This window comes from Anastrepha obliqua, unplaced genomic scaffold, assembly GCF_027943255.1.
Source record: "Anastrepha obliqua isolate idAnaObli1 unplaced genomic scaffold, idAnaObli1_1.0 ptg000009l, whole genome shotgun sequence".
Lineage (NCBI taxonomy): Eukaryota > Metazoa > Arthropoda > Insecta > Diptera > Tephritidae > Anastrepha > Anastrepha obliqua.
Genome location: NW_026562178.1, coordinates 409,159 through 429,634, shown reverse-complemented (window position 1 = coordinate 429,634; position 20,476 = coordinate 409,159). Strand labels below are relative to the sequence as shown.

At 37.1% G+C, this 20,476-nt stretch overlaps 1 protein-coding gene across 1 annotated transcript in view; it reads left to right on the top strand.

Moving 5' to 3' along the window:
• LOC129251166 (plasma membrane calcium-transporting ATPase 1) overlaps positions 1–20,214 on the top strand; it is a 267,827-nt gene extending 247,613 nt beyond the window's left edge. Inside the window, exon 18 of the mRNA XM_054890525.1 lies at positions 20,067–20,214. Within this exon, the coding sequence (XP_054746500.1) occupies positions 20,067–20,099 (33 nt within the window). The 3' untranslated portion in view covers positions 20,100–20,214. The remainder of the gene's footprint in view (positions 1–20,066) is intronic.
• The last annotated feature ends 262 nt before the right edge of the window (positions 20,215–20,476 follow it).

Below are 20,476 nucleotides of genomic sequence, written 5' to 3'. Positions count from 1 at the left end.
TGGTCCCACGAGTAAATGGGAAGGGAAGGTCGAGCCACGACAGTGCTCCGGTGTCGCGGTAAGGCTAATTACAACCAGACGGCGCCCGATATCTGGAGGTCACCGTTATAAGACACACTTACGTAGTGCCATTCATCCTATAGGCACGGTTCGAATAACACCAAGGATTACGGGTTTTTTCGAGGTTTGCCTCTCTAGATCCGCCATTTTTAGTTAAAAGCAGGGGCACCTCGTGCAGGAGTGGCATTCTACCACAATGGTCGGTCTTTAGGCTACTGCCACAACGGCCATACGCCTCTGTGTGCATTCCCCCAAGAAGCAACGTATACTTCACCCCCAACTGTCCCAGATATGATGGTGTTTTGTTTGGTTTTTTTTGTTTGCAAAGTATAGAAAGCCGCAGTGGGGCACTTGCCTTTCGGCTCTCCGTACTCTTACCTTTCTACGAAATTTTGCGAAGAGGCTCTGCGCAACGCAACTTTGATTACTTTATTCGCTACATCGCAAACAGCAGACCAGTTATCTTGTGACTCAACCTGGTTATTGACGTTAATTGGTTTCCCTACCTTATTTCTCAAATCGGTCTCCTATGTTAATTATTTCAGTTTCAAACTGCGAACAGACAAAAAAGCAATGTTCCGCGTCTTCAATAACGTCATTTGCATAGAAAGGCCAGTATGGGTCGTCTTCATATCCGAATTTATGTAAATAAAATTTGATGCGTCCGTGTCCTGTCAATATTTGGGTAAAGTGGAAATCAACATCCCTATTCGTCTTGTACTTCGTACAAAAGGAATCAACCGATAGGTCCAACGTCCATTCCGACTCAACTTATTTTTTGACGATTCAGCCATCTCTCTCGCTAAAATGTACAGATATTATAAGCGCTGTTGTAGTTCGCGTTCATATGAGGTTTTATGCAGCACATCAGACCAGACAGGTGCTCCGTCTACGTTGCTGTCTGGGCCCTCCCGAGTTCACCATGAGTCGAGATAGCATCGCTGTTACTTTTATGTCGTCTGCAAAGCCGATGATTTTTGCACGTTTGGGGATTTGCAATCACACAATGCCATCGTTCATTACAGTTCAGAGTAACGGGCCTAGCAGAGGTCCTTGTGTCACCCCTCTAGAGACCTTATATTCTTTGACACCTTTCTTCGCATTGTATTCCAACACTCTATCTTCCAAGTAGCTGCTTATAATTTTTCTCAAGTACGTTGCACTTTCAAAACCACGGTGAGTTACGGCACTGTATTGCCTTATTGAACGTGCTTTTAACGTCTAAGGTAATCATCAAGCAGTACTCTTTTGTGCCCTATTTCCATCTAACTCCGCTTGTCGCCTCCTTTGCCATCTGCTTCACCAACAAGACCGCATCCACTGTAGACCGTGTTTTGGTAACGATTTTGTATGCCAAGTCCCAGGGATCTTTGTCTGCATTGTCATAGAGACAAAGAAACCAATTCTTCTTGCTTGCCCTTATGGCCCGTTTGAGTTCCTTACGCATAGTTTTGTACGCATTATGTTGATCTGTGAACAGTGTATTCTGTCTTCTCGCTCTATTGTAGTTTCGCCTTGTCCTGTTGCATTTCCGTCTTAGTTTCGCAATCTCTGAACGAACCGTAAACGTCTGCCTTAGAGGAATGTTTTAGTTTAAATATAGCAAGAGAGATATCGCCAACTGAAATGGATACTAAGCCAAAATCAAGCACAGAATTAATATTAGATGAAAAGTCAAAATGAGTAACATTATCATAACAAACAAAATTTGATTTGAAAAATTCTGTGAACAGTTTAGCAGCAGAACTGGAAGTGCTTCCAAATTTGTTATTGGAAAAATCGGATGAGGGAATAAATGAGCACGATTTTTTTGACTTTATGAAATTCCAAAATGTCTTAGGGTTACAAAATTAGTGATTTAGTTTCGGTAAAGGCAGTTGTCCATAGGAGGACTGGCTATTGGTCTGAACAACTTTCTTGTAAAACTTGTTCTGTAGATTTTTTAACTTTTTTAAACCCTTTGTGTACTATGGAACGTTGTATGGTTGCCTTTTTACAATTGGAACATTTGTTAAGCACAAATCAAACTGCGTTGCCCTAAAAAACAGTAACATCTGAGTTAAAAAGCAAGGCTGACCAGTTTAGCTTAAAAATAATTTGATTTAGACTGGAAAAGTGACAGAAGGAGCAGCCCGAAATTCGTAAAACTCGAGTTTTAGAACAAAAGTGGTATGGTGCATATCTGATGGTGCGATTGGTCCATAATATAATCACTCAGGCAAATAAGATCTAATATTTTATTGAACTTGTTTGCAAAATTATTAAAAATTATTATTATTTATTATTATTATAAACTTAAGATATTGTCTGTAAAATATGCTTCGAGGAATTTAGATCGCTAAGATTAAAATCTGCTAGAATACATACATGATTATTACCCAACTCTTTAAGTACAAAAAATGTGATATTATCAATATGTTCTTTATAAAAATTTACTAAACTATTAGGTGGTATAAACAAAGAAATTATAAATAAAGATCTGTAATGCGCAAATATATTTTAAGATGTTTATTGACTGATTTCGCATTGCTAATGGTAACTATGGGTTCTGTTGTTGGTTTTCCTCTCGTGCAAAAAAACGAAACCGTCGAAAATTCACATCAGATGCCCACAGGTTCGGTGATAAAATCTTTATCGTATATGACAGTAGCGACTCCGAGTTTAAAATTCACTTTTTTATTGAGCTTAGCGGCATATCTTTTTGACAAGCCTATGGCTGTCAGAATGAGAACTGTTAGTCTTGGTATGCTTTACCACATAGGCAATAAAACCATTTTCCGCGTCACATTTTCAGAAACAGAAGCTTGGAATGAAGATGAATGAAGCCAATTCATGCGAGCCACAACCTGTATCACTTTATTTTCATTAAAACCGACGATATTCGATAGCTTACTAGGTTTTTTTCTTTCCATAACGTTTACTAATATTGACAGCGCTATTTATATTATTTACCTGTGAGTCAAGAACAGAGGCAAGAGCTTTTGTTTGATCGCGAAATTTGTAGATACATTAGTAGAAGAATACGAAGTACACGAAGCACAAACTGTTTCATGATTTACAGCTTCCTTGATGAATATTGGGGCTGATGTGTGGAAGCCACTGTAGTACTGGTTCGAATAGTAAATGCAGCAATTGTAGAAGGAGAAGTACGCAACGACGAGGGCGAATTACTACTAGTCACATTATTAGCAGTATTAAAGATGGGCACAGACGGAAAACAAATCCAAACAATTGGTTGAAACTCATTCTGCCTCACACGTGTGGATTTGTTGACGATTTTATTTTCACGCTGTTCATTGCTGAGTGAACATCAAAATGAGGGAAACAGCGAGACTTTGTAAGGTCCTTCATCTAGACCGCTCAGTAAGGCTGGATTCCATTCGAAAACCTGATGGTTCATACACTATTTCCAAATCGGAAACGTTTAATGTTCTACTCGAAACCCATTTTCCGGGTAGTAGAACTCTCTGAAGAAGAGAGTGGCATGAACAATAACGGTAGCAACGGTGGAACCTCTAGGTACAGCTGGTATATTGCTAGTCGGATAATGACAAAAGAGTCGATAAGGTTTTCCTTGTCTTCCTTTGAGAACTTTAAGTCCCCTGGACCTGACGGAATATATCCAGCAATGCTTAAAAATGGAGGAGACAGGCTGATTGAGGCCCTGAAAAGGATCTTCACCGTCTGTCTTGCATTTGGTTATATACCATCCCAATGGCGACGCGTAAGAGTAGTATTTATTCCGAAACCAGGAAAAGATGACTATTCCCTAGCAAAAAGTTTTAGACCAATCAGTTTGACATCGTTCGTGTTGAAAAGTCTAGAACGAGTGGTGGAGAAACATATTCGAGTGGGGGTATTGCCAAGAAGTCCACTTAGTAGAAATCAACACGCTTACCAGAGTGGAAAATCATGTGAATCACCCTTACACGATTTTGTTAGCAAGATTGAAGCTGCGCTGGAAGCTGACGAAGCTGACACTGGGCGTGTTCGTGGACATTGAGGGGGCTTTTGATAATGGCACTTTCGGCTCGATATGTTCTTCTGCCGAACGACATGGAGTTAATCAAACCATTGTAAAATGGATATATTCCATGCTCTCTGAGAGGCTGTTAACCGCTGGTGGGAGCGGTAACGAACAAATCACAGTCAGGGCCAAGCAAGGATGTCCTCAAGGGGAGTACTTTCTCTGCTATTGTGGTGCTTCGTCGTAGACTCTCCACTAGCGGAGATGCAGGAACTCGGTTTTCATGTCCAAGCATATGCGGACGATGTCTGTGCGCTAACATCGGATAAATCCTTAAGGAGGCTTTGCACGAAAGTGCAGAAGAAGATTTTTCAGCAATACCGTAGAGCCTGTGGTAAAACCTGAGGTCTGAAACCTGATGTGGTCCTATGGATATACACAGCACTTATCAGACCAATCATCACTTACCCTTCTGTGGTATGGTGGCGACGGAGCATAGTTAAGTCCACAATCCGGGAACGATACAGGCTACAAAGAAGTGTATGTTTATGAATCACGGGTGCCATGAGTACAACCTCTGGTGATGCTCTAAATGCTATGCGTGATTGGCTCCCCCTGGATCTTAAGATACAACAGGAAGGAATAAAAGCAATGTTTCTGGCACGAAGACGGAACTTCGGGACACAGAGATATCTTTAAGTTGCTATTTGAGCAGTATCCCCTGTTTTTTTGCACCTAAAGACGACCTGATACCCACTGTTTCATTTGGAAGGAAATTTGATGTCAGATTTCCATTGCGTGAACAATGGAGCAATCCAGAATGTATGCGGGGAGCTTTGACGGATATTTTCGATGAGTTCAAGAATGAAATAGGGTCTGGAGCCGGATGGTACTTAAACGATAGTAATAAGTATTACTATGCTATGGGGGAAATGGCAACTGTTTTCCAAACAGAAGTTTTTGCCATCTTGAAAGTAGCCGAATGGATAATCGAGAGGAGATAGAGCTGGAAACAGATTGGAGTTTTCAGTGATATTCAGGCTGCACTGAAGGCCCTGGAGAACGTGAAGCAAAGCTCAAAGATTGTTCAAGAATGTAAGAAGAAGCTCAATTCTGTCGCAAGATAAAACAGGCTTGTACTTATATGGGTCCGAAGACACTCCGGTGATCAAGGACATGAAATCGCCGACGAATTGGCCAACCGTGGATCAGCGGTGCCCCCACAGGGGCCAGAGCCAATAATCGGAATAAGTTCCGCAGGAATCATGAATTGGATCAGCGATTATGTAGGCAATCTACATAAAGAGCGATGGTCCGGTCTAGAACGCTGCAGAGCTGCAAAGTGTTTTGTGACAACTCCGAACAGAAAACTGTCAAACTTTCTACTAAAACTTACAAGGAAAGACATTCGGTTGCTGGTAGGTATCATTACAGGGCACAACCCATGGGGTCAGCATATAATCACCATCGGAATCATTGGGGACCCAGTGTGCCTGTCATGCTTGGAGGAGGCGGATAGCTTTGAGCACTTTCTCTGTGAGTGTCCTGCCTTTGCTAGAGCACGGCTACGAGTTTTGGGTTCCGATGTAATGAGAATGAGTAATATTCGTTCTCTAAAACTGGAGGATATTTACAGATTTGCCAAAGAATCTGGAAAATTCTCACAGGACTAACTATCTCTACCTCTGTCTCTATTCTTTCCTATCTCTTTGGGGCCGTTCAAGTATTACGTAAGCACTATGCGGGGGTGGTGGGGTCTTTGTTTTGCTTACTTTGGATGACATGGGGGGTAGGGGAGTCTAGATGATGATTACGTCATCGGTAGTTATTTACTTTTTTACACGAATGGCAACCCTCACATTGTCTATGCTTGAAAACCCGGTGCGTTATAAACGCGTACACTTTGTACTCTGCCAGAGATATTATGCCAAGCCGTGCTGAAATTGATAAACAGATCATTAAGTTGCGTGAGGAAATAAAAAACAGCAAAACAGTCTTTGAACAGGAAGATTCAAAACGCAGTTGCCCAGGAGAAATACATGGATGGTATGAAAAGAAAGTTGGAAGATATTTGTCATGAAAATCCAGAAATAAAAAAAGCCTATCTCTGAGGAATTCAGCGGGACGTCCTAATCTTGAAAGCAATCAACCATCACTATTGAAAACAATATAGCAGATATAGCTTTATTTGGGAGTGCAGCAGATGATAGAAGACGAACGGAATCTACTCGCAGCGTAAAAACTCTTGAAGAACTCACAGAAGAATTACGTAAAACAGGATTTGACATTAGTCGCAGTGGGACATATCTTCGTTTGATTCCCAGAAAATCTAATTCTGCAGAGGGACGAAGACATGTATCGACAGTCGCTGTTAAGCTCATTCGGGCTCAAACTGACCACCACAAGAGCCACTTAGATAGCAAGTTCGCTGAAACATCAATCCATTATTCAGAGAACATAGCATCCATACTTGGACCAGATCAAGTATTTTTCATATCTCAAGATGATAAAGCTTGAGTCCCTATTGGCGTAACTGCGGCAAATAAGCAAGCACCTCTTCTAATGCACATGGAATATAGAATCAAATTATCTGACCACGATTGGGTAATCGCTGAGCGTCATAAATTAATACCATCTGTTTATGCTGTTATCAAAATCACTTCCAGTATGCTAGGACAACCGGAAGCCGTTGGATATTCTGGACCAACATACATCGCTATTCGAAGTGAAAAGCATAGTTCATCTACTGCTAATACTCATGCTCAGGATTTCGAGACGCTTCTCGAACTTGAAGAGTTTCGACCATTAGCTAAAACTGACCATGAACTAGTAAAACCAGTGGTAATCATGACGGTTGATGGAGGGCCAGATGAAAATCCGCGTTATGAAAAAGTCATAGGGTTTGCTATACAACACTTTAAGCGATATGATCTCGATGCATTGTTTTTAGCTACCAATGCTCCTGGAAGAAGTGCGTACAACAGAGTAGAGCGCAGAATGGCTCCTCTTAATCGGGAACTGGCTGGTTTAATATTGCCTCATGACCATTTTGGGTCTCATTTGGATGAACGTGGGGTTACAATTGATGAACATTTAGAAAGATCTAATTTCGAATTTGCAGGAAATGTATTTGCTGAAGTATGGAGTTCAATGGAAATTACTGCAAAATATGTTGGGGCAGGTCAACAAGATGTTCCTGATTTTCCAGACATTAAATGGTATTCAGAACATCTGCGTGAAAGCCAATACTTGCTTCAAATTGTGAAATGTAGAAATGCAGAATGCTGTCGTCCAAGAAGTGGCCTATTCAGATTACTAGGTAACGGGTTTCTTCCACCACCTATAAAAGTAAAACAAACAGTTGATGACTTGGTTTTGGATGAAGGAGAGCAATTTCTTGATCTTCCAGTCAATTTAGCTCTACGCTTAAGTGCTTCACTCAAAGATTTCCTGCACATGTCCTACGATTATTTTTGTCATGGTAAAATTGAGGCTATGAAGTCGAACATGCAAAACGTGTGGTCTTTATCATGCTTCCATCAAGTCACTAAATCGTCACATCGAGAAGATCCATAAAAAAGTAAACACGCACACTGATAGGAATGTTAGACCTGTAAGAGTCGCTGCTCGTCGTGCTAATGAACTGTTGTGCATTATTCAAAATTTAGAGCACCATGATGTTGAATGGCTCGATGAGAACGACGTAGACATTCCAAAATCGGATGAAAGTGAGCAGACTCACAACACGGAGCAGCAATCGAAGCAATCCAATGTCATCGAAAACTTAGAATCATGGATTCGGGTTTCATGGACTGAAGACTGTCAATTTGAATTTAATACGTGTACCAAAAATTTTAAATAAGCTTGTTATGTTCGTAAGATTATAATATTTTTGTCCCTTACTCTATGTTGAATACTGCATCAATAAAATCTAATCTCTATTCTAAATCTATTTTCTTATTTTTAAAATTATAATTATAACATTATAATTATAATATAAAAAAATACATTTTTAATTGAAAAATGTTTACGTAAGCATGGGGGGAGGGGGTAAAAGCTTTGCTTACTTTTGCTGACAAGGGGGATGGGGGGGGTAAATAATTGTAATAAATCTGCTTACGTAATACTTGAACGGCCCCTTTCTCTGATACTTTCTCCATTCCTCCTTGACTATCTACCCCCTTTCCAGAGCTTTAAATACAATGGGCTCTTTAGCCTGAGTGTTTTAGGAGCCACCAAATCTCCTGGTGCTCCTTGGCTCGACCTTTTCAAATTTCAATTTCAGAACATCGAACACCGAAAAAAAGGATTATCATGTATGGTATTTTGCTTGAAAAGAAGAGGGAGAGGAAGAATATTTTTCACACTTTCTATATTAGCGTTTTTGTGTACTTCTTTGTATTCTTAAAATTTGCCACGACTCACTCACTTCAAAATTTCAAAAGAAGTGAGAAAAATCGTGAACTCCGGGTCACATACACACAACCTTTTGCAATCACGAAGGGAAAATCGTCAACTTCGCCACACACACGCAACTGATTTCAAGTTGAAAAAATTGTTTATCAATTTTGGATCGGTTTTCCAACTGCGCCACACACTCATCAATCTGTTGAAATTACAACCGATTGTTTGGTTTTGTTTCCATCTGTGTCCAGCTTATCAGGAGCTAATCTAGCATTAGCATCAGTAAAACAAACATCAGAAAAATAAGGTCGTATTAGTCCGAAGTAGTCTTAGCAGCAGCAACCGAAACAAAGCTAACATAGGAAACTTATTTTGCGTTAGTAGCTTGCAAACATCAAACATTCAAACCCGATGACGAAATATCACTATGAAGAACAATAACAGAATCAATGCTAGTATCAGCAGCAACAAAACCACGTGCGCTGGCATGAGAAGCCGTAGGGAGAGCGAGAGTGACAAGAAAACACGGCAAATTTACATATACATAAAGCGTCGAAATTTGTTTTTAAGACTTTGATGTTATAAGCTACATCAATATTTTTATCAGTAACTGTTTTATGCATAGAGCGCAGTTCAACTTCCAGGTGATTGACTTTAATAAGCAAATTGTTCTCTTCGTCAAGTGCCAATTTCAACATTAACATTAATAATTGACATTAACTCAGCAATGTTTTTAATATAGAACCAGTGTTACAACACTTTTTTTTCATTGATAATGATGTTGTTGGAGTTATTTGTGATATTTGATTTAGTGATGGTGGTCCCGTCATCCAAAACGAGGGGGCCGGAGATGAACCTGCAGTCGCACAAACTTTACAGTAAAAACATCGATCAGATTTCTGCAGGAAATCCACATCCACAGTTCATTGCACCTGGCACACTATGTTATTCCGAAGGCATATACCAACTTAGCTTTTTTGCGACGCTATGCTAATGATTTTAAAGACTCTCACACTAGAAAAATCATAATGCTTTAGTCCGTTCGAAGTTGGAATATACCTCAGTCATCTGGAATCCGATATATTCCTCATAGTCTCTTAGAATTAAGAGAGTGCAAAGCAAGTTTGTATGTTTTGCTCTTCAGCCTTTACACTTTGATAGCCCCTTGCTATCCTACAGTTCTATGTGCATGCTTATCAATGTTTTATCACATGAGATCCAATGACATGTTCAAAGCTTAATGTTTATATGCGATATAATATCTGGTACCATTGACTGTTCAGATTTACTCGGCCAAATTAGTTTCAATGTTCCTAATAGAGTACTTCGCTCTTATAATCCATTTTATGTTGAAGTTCTCAGAGCTAATTATCATAATTTCGCCGCTCTTACAAGAGGATTTGAACAGCCTAATCGGCTTCGGCGATGCCAAGGCCTCTGTTTAAGTCACTTGTTATGTCTTATTATTTGTCAAATAAACTAAATAGATAGTTCTTATGCTTTTGTTATTTCACCCTTCAATTTAGTCAGTAAGGTTGTTATCATTGACTTAAATAAAGAAAAAAATTTTCTGTTGAGACCAGTCAACCCTATTACCTCAAGAGCAAGGCATTATTTGTCAAAATACTGCAAATTTATAGTTTTAGGAGTCACTGTCACTGCGTTTGACACTTTTAACAGTTTTAAAAATCACTCACAAAGTACAACACGTCCGCACTGCACGACGTTAACCCTGCTCCGTGATCCTTCGTCAAAATGACTACGCGCGATTTTATTTTAAAATTAAAACCGGTTTTTTTAGATTGTTTTGGTCTGATTTTTCTGATAGCGTTAGTTGGTTAGAAGCTGTTGGTGGACGAAGACGTACAGCAAACAACGCACATTGTATATTAAGTATTTTTTTTTCGCTTATAATTTTTTGCCGTAGTCAAAATGATGAAAGATGACGTTTGTGTAACTTCCAGTTTTGACGGGGTACTTTTTTAGTACGAATAATTTTATCGTAACTCTAAAATGGCTAATCAACAATCACTAACAGATAAACAAATTGAGAAATTTCTCTCTTGTTGTGATAGCAACGAGGAATTTGAAAGCGATGATAGTGAAATAGGTTGTGACACAGAAGTTGAGGAAGAGGATTTCGTTGCAAACACCAGCTCATCAGATGAAGCAACTGATGAGGATGAAGATAACGTTATTACATGTGAGAAAATGGTCATCAGTTAAAGGTAAAACTCATCATTATGGGCTAAATATCGTACATAAAAGTCGAGGGCCTACCCGTCAGTGTAAAAACATAATTGATCCGTTCGACTGTTTCAATCTGTTCATAACAGGAGATATCGTCGACGAAGTTGTAAAGTGGACAAATGTTGAAGTAAATCAACGCCAATCAATCTTACTAGCAAATATGGATCAGACACAACGACGTAACACAAATGCAAATGAAATATATGCAGTTATGGGTATATTGTTGTTGACCGCTGTTAAAAAAGATCAGCATTTATCTGTGGAGGAATTATTTGACAGGTGTTATTCTGGATCCATCTACGCAAGCGTTCTTACCAAAGCCAGATTTCAATTTCTTATGTCCTGCCTGCGGTTCGACGATAAATCTCTGCGCCTGCAATTAGTGGGTGATAAATTCGCACCCATCAGAAAAATATGGGAAATGTTTGTAAAAAAATGCAGGGAAAATTGCAGTCCTGCTCCATACCTTACAGTGGACGAACAGCTTTTGGCTTTCCGAGGCAAGTGCAGTTTCAAGATGTATATCCCGAATAAGCCTGCCAAATATGGAATTAAAATGGTGATGTTATGTGATAGTGGAACCAAGTATATGGTGGGCGCAATTCCATATTTGGGCAAAAATTCGAACAATACTACAATGCCTCTTGGAGAGTTCTATGTGAAAGAGCTTACGAAAACTGTACATGGCTCAAACCGAAATATTACAATGGACAACTGGTTCACTGTTCAAGAAAAACTAACAGATGGCCATTATGTCAATTTTTCGGAATTTTAAACATAGCTTTCATTAATTCATATATAATTTATACCCATAATGTGTTTCTTCAAGGTGGTCAAAAGCCACTAAATCGCGTTAATTTTATGAAAAAACTTTTTGCGGAACTCATAAAAGAGCAACTAAAGGACAGGCTTGTTATGCCAACAATAACATCCACTGTGAGAAATGATATCGAGAATCAGCTTCAAATAAATAAATCTACAGAATCTGAAAACAAAATACCAAAAAGTTCAACTGGAAAAAGAAAAATATGCGCAGTTTGTCCTTCTGCTAAACGAAGAATGACAAACGTGGTTTGTGCAAAGTGCAAGAAAAGGCTGTGCGGCGAGCACAAAATAGAAGTTTGTGACTCATGCTTTATATGAAATAATTTATCTTAAAACTAATGTTCCTTTTTTAGTTTAATGTATTATTTATAAGAAACTATAAGACTTAATGGATAAAAATGTGATTTATTTTTTATTTGAAATGTTATATAATAAGTTGTTTAAAAAATCATGCCAATTGAAAGAAGGCTATTCAATGTTAATTTTACGCCAAAAAAAATAATAAAATTTTATGAGTTTCGTTAAATATCAATTTTAAAGTATCTAAATAAAAATAACAAATCAATTTTGATACCTATTTTTGTTGACAACTTTTTTTACAGCTTTTTAAAATACATCGTAGTCAAAATGACGAAGGATGACGTTAGTGTACAATAAATAAGGATGACATTCTAGGGTTAAGCAATTGTTGTTATGTTGTTGCAATATGTTTTTCTTATACATTGACAATTTTCATAATGGTCAATTTTGTAAGCAATAGCCATTCTCGCTAACGAGAATGGCGTACGTTGATAACGTGCAATAGATTTTGCGAATTGTGAGATAACATTTAAGATATTAACTTTTCTTACCGCTTGCGTTTTTTATTTTATAATTTATGGACTTCAATAAATATGGATTTGATATTTGTTGAACAGTGATGCCAAATGTTTTACAGATTATGGGCAATTGTCGATGTGCGTGTTTTTGCTGTAAGCGTGAATAAAACACGGTTGCAACCGCAGGTGCTTAATTTTATGTACAACTGCTTTTCTGATGTAAGAGTAAGCATACATATCTGTATACACACAGGTACATATGCAATGCATATACATATGTACATATAAATGAAACAAGAGTTGCCGTAGCTATGAAACGACTTCTAATGAGTGGCGTTGGAAGTGTTGAATTCAAAAATGCATGAAGTCAAAATAGCTTACTTTAATATGAGATGGATTTTTTTCTGTTGAGATTCTGGACTTCATTGAATATAGTATATTGCATTTTCAGCATAACCTTGCAAATAATGTTTTCCGGTTCAATTCAATATCCAGTGCGAGCTTTTCACTGCATTAAACTGATCAGCTCAAGAGCGTTCGTAGCATATCAGGTGTGGGGTAGGGGATTCTCATGGAAAGCTAAATTTCCATGCATTTTTCACTACAACGAACTGAAACAGAGTGCTGAAAGATTTTTCTAATGTTGCTGTTGCGCATGGCATTGCAAGCAAGATGCCATTCGTTCGAATAGAGGTGCTTCTTCTTGTAGGCAGGAACCATGTGCGTTGGCTCTTTGTCTGACTTTTTTCAATTCTTTCTAAGTTATAAACAGAAATTACATCCCCATTTTGATCCTTAAGGTCGTCTAAACTGAAATGTTGTATGTATGTAAACTGGATATATGGCTGTTAAATTTAAAGTTGCATTATTTTCTTCTGGAAATCTTTGTTTTGTTGAAGATATTAAAGTATATAGCAATGATAGGGTAGAAAAATATCTCGTTGAAAACATTCCGATGTTTTTGTAAATGGACGATTCGTTCTATTTGCTGGTTTTTACATACAGCGAAGGACTTAAGTATACATACAGTGCTGGACTTAAGTATAGGCACAATCCGCTTTATAAAAAGAACTGCATGCTTATTTGTATTCAGAAAAACGATATATTTATTTTGTAGGTATATTATAGGTGTAGAGTTTATACATTAAAAAATAGCTATGAAAACTAAATACATTTTCTTTGCAAATAAAGTTCAAAAATAAAAAAATTAAAATTAATTCGATATTTTACTGGACAAAAGTATAGGCACAACTACTTGCATAATTTTTTGTGCGCGTCTGTTTCAGTATCTGTTCCAATTATCTGGCAACACTTTCATATTCAGCACATTCCTATGTGTACCGTTATTATTTTTTATTGATTCAAACAAGCGAAAAGTTGATAACATTTTTGTAAATAATTATTTTGTTTGTAAACTCTTTATAATGAGCCCAAAAAAACTGAAACAACAGTATCGGAGCGTAAAATCATTTTACACTTGCATAGGCAAGGAAAATCGTTTGCAGAGATCGGTGAATTAATGGATCGTAGTCGTTTTACCATACGGACCATTGTAAATCGCTTCAAAGGTGAAACAAACTTTGAAAGTGCAAGTCGCTGTGGTCGTCCGCGCAAATTAACAGAGAGAGAACGTGCTCAGGTCATACGAAAAGTGAAACGTGATCCAAAAATTACATCGTCACAGGTTACTGCAGAGGTAAAGGCAGAAATTGGCAAAGATGTACACTTTAAAACTGTACAAAGAGTGTTGCATGAGGCTGGTTATAACTCTCGTGTGGCTAGACGAAAGCCCTTGACATCTGCCATCAATCAGAAGAAGCGATTGGAGTATACCAAAGAGTTTGAAAACAAGCCAAGCGATTTCTGGGATCAGGTATTGTTTTCTGATGAAAGCAAGTTCAACATTTTCCGGCCTGATGGACACACAAGGGCATGGCGAAAACGTAACACTGCAATGGAATCTCGAAATCTTTTGCCAACGGTTAAGTATGGTGGTGGGGGGATGTTGGTATGGGGCTGTATCCTCTTAAAGGAAAATGTGAAGAAAAGCGCTGAAAAACTGAACTTACCCGGGTCGTTCACATTTCAACATGACAACGACCCGAAGCATGCAGCCCATGACGTCAAGATGTGGCTCGCTTATAACGTTTCACACGTCTTACCACACACCCCGCAGTCACCAGACTTAAATCCGATAGAACATTTGTGGGAGGAATTGGAGAGAAGAATTCGAAAACGCACAATTTCAAATAAGGTTGAGCTAAAAGCAGCTTTAATGGAAGAGTGGCTTAATATAGGCGAAAATGTAACAAAAAAACTTGTCCACTCAATGCCAAATAAACTTAAGACCGTCATAAAATAGAAAGGGTTACCAACAAAATATTAAATTAAAATTTCAACGCATTTTGGTTATCGTTTAAGTAGTTTTGCCTATACTTTTGTCCAGTAAAATATCGAATTAATTTTGATTTTTTTATTTTTGAACTTTATTTGCAAAGAAAATGTATTTAGTTTTCATAGCTATTTTTTAATGTATAAGCTCTACACCTATAATAGGTATACCTATAAAATAAATATATCGTTTTTCTGAATACAAATAAAACTGCAGTTCTTTTTATAAAGCGGATTGTGCCTATACTTAAGTCCAGCACTGTAAATACAGCAGCATATTTTTCATACCCCAGAAGGTATACAATAATTGAAACGGTTGATGCATTTTTTTCGGAATTCGTATTTACTCATAATTTCGTCGATTTCTTCTCTCTAAAACTCCCAAACATTCTCTATCGAACTTAAATCCAAACCGTGTAGACCCAAGCATTCTACTGACGGCTTCAAATGTTTTTTCAAAATGATTTTTATATCGGTCCATAAAACCTTCAATAATGGTCATCTATCCAACTACAGATGCAGCTATAGCTCTCCAAACTATTACGCTACCCCCGCCGTGTTTGACAGTAGGTATCCAATTTTCCTTTTCTAAATAAAACTTTAGACCAGAAATCCATTCCGTTGGATGAATTTCGGAGCACTAATTATCTTATTCACGTTGATTTCCCCTTAAGTGAAAGGTTGTGTTTTGTACTTTTTAGTCGTTTTAGGCCAAGATCGTAGGTACTACCAAAATCGGTTTATTGGATTGTGGTAACTCAACAAAAATCTGCCATCAATTGTCCTCGTATGTATTTAAAAATTACCTTTTTTTACACAAATCTTCAAAAATGCAATCACAAAATCTACAACCAAATAACTTAGAAACTATTATTAAGATAAAAGTGCGATTCAAATTGTATCTAATATCTTGTATTCACCTCGTGTAAACAATATGGATATAAAAGGTAAATTTATTAGAGAAAATTAGGAAATGGAAAAATTTTACTGAGCTACATGTCAACAAACTATATGCTGGCTGAGATTTTAACAAAAGGCGTGGCGAAACCAAAACATATCTTGCTTGCTAAGGCACGTCTTCTAATTATCACTAACTAATATGTTTGTTGTTGGCGGCCGCCGTGCCCGATTGGGTTGAGTTAGTTCGTGACTAGCATTCGGAATTCAGAGAGAGAACGTCGGTTCGAATGGTGAAAGATCAAAAATTAAGAAAAAGTTTTTTCTAATAGCGGTCACCTCGGCAGGCAATAGTACACCTCCGATTGTATTTCTGCCATGGAAAAGCTCTTCATAAAAATATTTGATGTTCGGAGTCGGCTTGAAACTGTAGGTCCCTCCATTTGTAGAACAACATCAAGACGCACACCACAAATAGGAGGAGGAGCTCGGCCAAACACCCAAAAACACGCCAATTATATATATATATATATATTTATTTAAGATTCTAAATCATGATAACTGCTAATAATGTATATTAACAAACATATTATGCATGTAAATATATATATATATATATGATATGTTTGTTAATATACACTATTAGCAGTTATCATGATTTAGAGTCTTAAATAAAATATTTAAATAACTTGTATTATTAAAATATTCATATTTCTACAAATATGCAACATCTATATATATTTTGGTACAGAAGTAATATTATGAATGAAAGGTACAACTGTTGTGTACATTTAATGCACTAACGTCACCATTTTCATAATAGCGTTTTTATTAATATCATCACTGCACAACTATCTCGTTTCGAATAAAGATAAGTGTAAAAGCCTTTTGTCAAACGTCAAACAATTGAGGGAGTCGCATGTCACTAAATATAATATAAGCTATCAGTAATAAAAAGCTTACATGCAACAGCAAACGTTTGCAAATGATTATAATGCCGTGCCGGAATGAATCGTAAAGATATGTGGAATTAAGAAGCTTTCGATTTCTTACGCCACTTTGACAGTTGTTTCTTGACAAAAACTGAAGGTGCCAAAAGCAAAATGTAGAAAAATGAATTAAAGTGATTGTTGCGAAATATACGGCAGTATGGTAACTCTTATACTTTCATAAAGTATAAGTCATTTATAGGGAATTTATCGGAACCGTTTCCCATTTTTTATTTTCTTTTGCGATTTGCACTGCACTGATTACATTCAATTTTTTAAATATTGCTCGGATAAAATCAGGATATATCCCTTTAGGTACTAAAATATATTCATATAGTTGAATAAACACTACCAGACAAATTTCAAACGTTTAGAAATAAATGTTTTGGGACTTGGGCATGGGATCGATCAGCAACAGTGAATTTTTAATCACATTTTATTATGACTTATTGCGGCGTAATACCATACCGTACGCCGTCATGATTTTCTTTATTGCTTTGTATTGCTATTGTCGGAGCACAATGTGTTTTTATACCAAAATCAAAAAGAGACAACATGCTGGGAATTTTACGTATACTTCAGAACACGTGTAAATTTTTAAACTAATTTAATGATTTTTTGGACACCTTTTGTGGTACATTTTTGAAACTTTTTGATATGAAGATATCGAATACTGGCAAGTATATTCGCCAATAGTTTCAAAAAACTGAATATGTGGATCTAATTTTATAGAATTTTTATTTTTTTAACATAAATATGTTTAATTTTATTTCTATGATATGAATATGATCCTCTGCTAAGTTTTTGACAAATATATTTTAATTTTTATGTCTTTGCGTATAACGGTCAAGTAGAAGGACTTTGGTAACCACATATGGTCCTTTATAGGCTGGTTCTAATTTATGGGGTGTGCCCATGATTGATCACCACTAGATCAACTCCGTTATATAGCTTTGGCGCACGATGCCGCGCATCAAATCGCTGTTTCTATTTACGCTGCCATAGATATTTTCGTTCACCTAATGCTTGGGTTCGAAAGTCGCCACTGCTTACTTCCCCTTGGTCTTCGTCTTGAACCGCCTGTGTGAGACGATTCGCAGTTACATCGCTCAATTTGTATTTAAAAACCAGGCTGTTGCGACTATCCCTAGTTGTTGCGTTGTTTTGCGAATTTACCACTTGAGCTGCGGTAAAGCTCCGTCCCATTCTATGTCTAAGTGATATAAGCACAGTACGGTTGATACGTTCGGCCTGACTATTGGCCCTTGAACTTCGTCCTGCTGTCTCGACATGCCGAATCCCTAGTCCACAATAAACTTCTGGAACAGTTTTGAAGTAAACGCCGTTCTTCTATCGGTTATTACGCAATGTGTCCGCTCATATAGGTCATGTAGTCTTTCAACAGTCAATACTGGAGTTGGCTTTGCGCTGCTTAACACACGACATGTAAAATACGCACGCGATGACCAAAATGTAACATTTGCCATGTTGCTTTCGTAAGAATGGTCTCAAATGATCGAGATGTACAATTCTGAAAGGAATTGGTACCAATTGTCTGTGTCTCTCGTTTACTACCTATCACCCTGTTCAGACATCAATCTGGACAAGACTCGATGTACGACTTTACGTATGGTCAAAATCGAGCACACCAAACATCTTTTAACAAGCGCTCAAAAGTTTTGTTACCCGCTTCGTCATGACACGCTTGAGTTATTCGCCTCCTCACGGCTTGTGAAACTACTACCCGTTTGTCATTACCAATCATACGGTAAAGTTGATGTCCCTGTACTACTTAGTCATCTCTAATCTGCTTTGCATTCAGATCCTCTTGGCCATTGATAACATCAGCTTTCATCTTGTCGTTGCATATTAGCTACCCAATCTTCGGAAATGCTACATTTCATCTGCAACTGTTGTGGGCTTAGTTGAGGGAGGAGTTGGACATCTGCTCAACCCATCTGCCATTTCCTTTTTCGTTGCTGACCTATGTGTATACTCACAATCAAATTCTTCCAATTTGAGCCACCATCTAGCTACCCCGCTCTTGGATGCTTAAGTCTCTCTATATTCTGAAGTTGTCATCGCCTTCGTTGATATGGTATACCACGTCATAAACGACTTTACGATAGCCATATTCTTGTAATGTGTTGCGACCCAATAATATAAGGTAGCAACTTATCTTTAACAATATAAAAGGTCGCCTGCCGTTGTGCCTTGTCCACCTTCTCAGATGCTTCAACCTTCCTCCCGTCGAATCCAGTAAATTGTTTTTGCACTCTAATCGTCCGCATACAATTGCTGCTGTTTTCTCCGTTAATTGAACATCTACTGCCGGTGTCAATAAATTCTGTGAGACGCTTTCCATCTACCTCGATTATTTTCGTCACTGGGGTAGCCTCTACCGTCGTCATGTTGCAATATTTTGCGATGTGACCTATCTTCGAGCACGAGGTACATCATGGTTTGCACGGCGGTTGTAAACACTTAACCGATATGTGCCCAAGCTCGTTCCAATTATAGAGTTCATTTGATTTAAAAAATTAACAGCCATTCTCAATTAAATTTTACTAAAATGTGTTCGGCGGCGACATAGAACATAATCAAGATGCTGCACACCACAAATTAGACTTGAAGTTCGGCCAAACACCGAAAAAAGAATGCACTCGCTGATTGGTTATTTTTAACCGTGCTTGGAGGTTGAAGAATATTAATATTAGCTATCGAAGTTAATGATTTCAATTGGAATGTATAATTATATATCAACTGCAAAATAATAAATTTCTTAATGGTTTGAAATCAAATGGATAATGATGTCACAGCTATCTTAAAAATTATAAATTTCCCATGTGTTCAGAACAATTGAAAATTAGTTTGTTTAGGTATCAACTTAAAAATTCTACTATGTGGAAACGAATTTTAAAATCACTTGTATATTTATAGAAATGACAGACAAATACTTATAAATTAAATTTCTTTCTAGTTATTTAACAAAAAACTCGCATTTTTTAGCAACTTGATAGTTCGCTGTGACTACGTAAGATAAATCACGTGAATGGAAATGGTTATTATTTTGACCAAATTTTATGTATATGTATACATATGTATGTCTGTATCATTTCCTCTCATCTTTTTTAGAACCTTTCTTATGTTACAATACTGGAATACTTCTGAAGTATTAAACTATCTTTTCTGCTATCATATGGTTTCACAATCTTTTTTTCACATCCGTTTTCATTGCTCGACTCCATTAATTGTCCTACCACTCATTGCTACCAAAACACCATTCGTGGTATAAAATAGCTACTACATACTCATATTTTAGCATTATTTCAATAATGCGTTTGCGCACATAAAGTACAAGAAATTTTCTAAATTTTTGTTTGTTTTGATTGCTTTACGAACTCAATAATTTTATTTGTTTCTAGATTGTATTTATTGAATCTTTATTAATTTTTGAATTTTAAGCCGGCTGAACCAATTCGAGAGACTGAAGTGTAATTGACAAATGCATTATAGAAAATGGGAACTTAACGTTTACTTGTAAATTATAAATGACCAAAATAAAACAAGTTTGGAAAGGCAATATACATAATATATATAAAGATTACTCAATAAACACACACATTTATATATATGTATATATATATGTATATATATATATATATATGTATATTATATATATATATATGTATATATATGTATTTATACTTATTATTATTGACCTTACAAATGTTATATAGAAAATAATACAGTTATTAAATGAATATAGTCTTAACCTGAACGGCTAATGAAATCATATAGAAAGAAACTAAAAGAAAAACTGCACACTTGCCACAGCACCAGGCAGCCGAATTTGAAAAAGAGAGATACATACA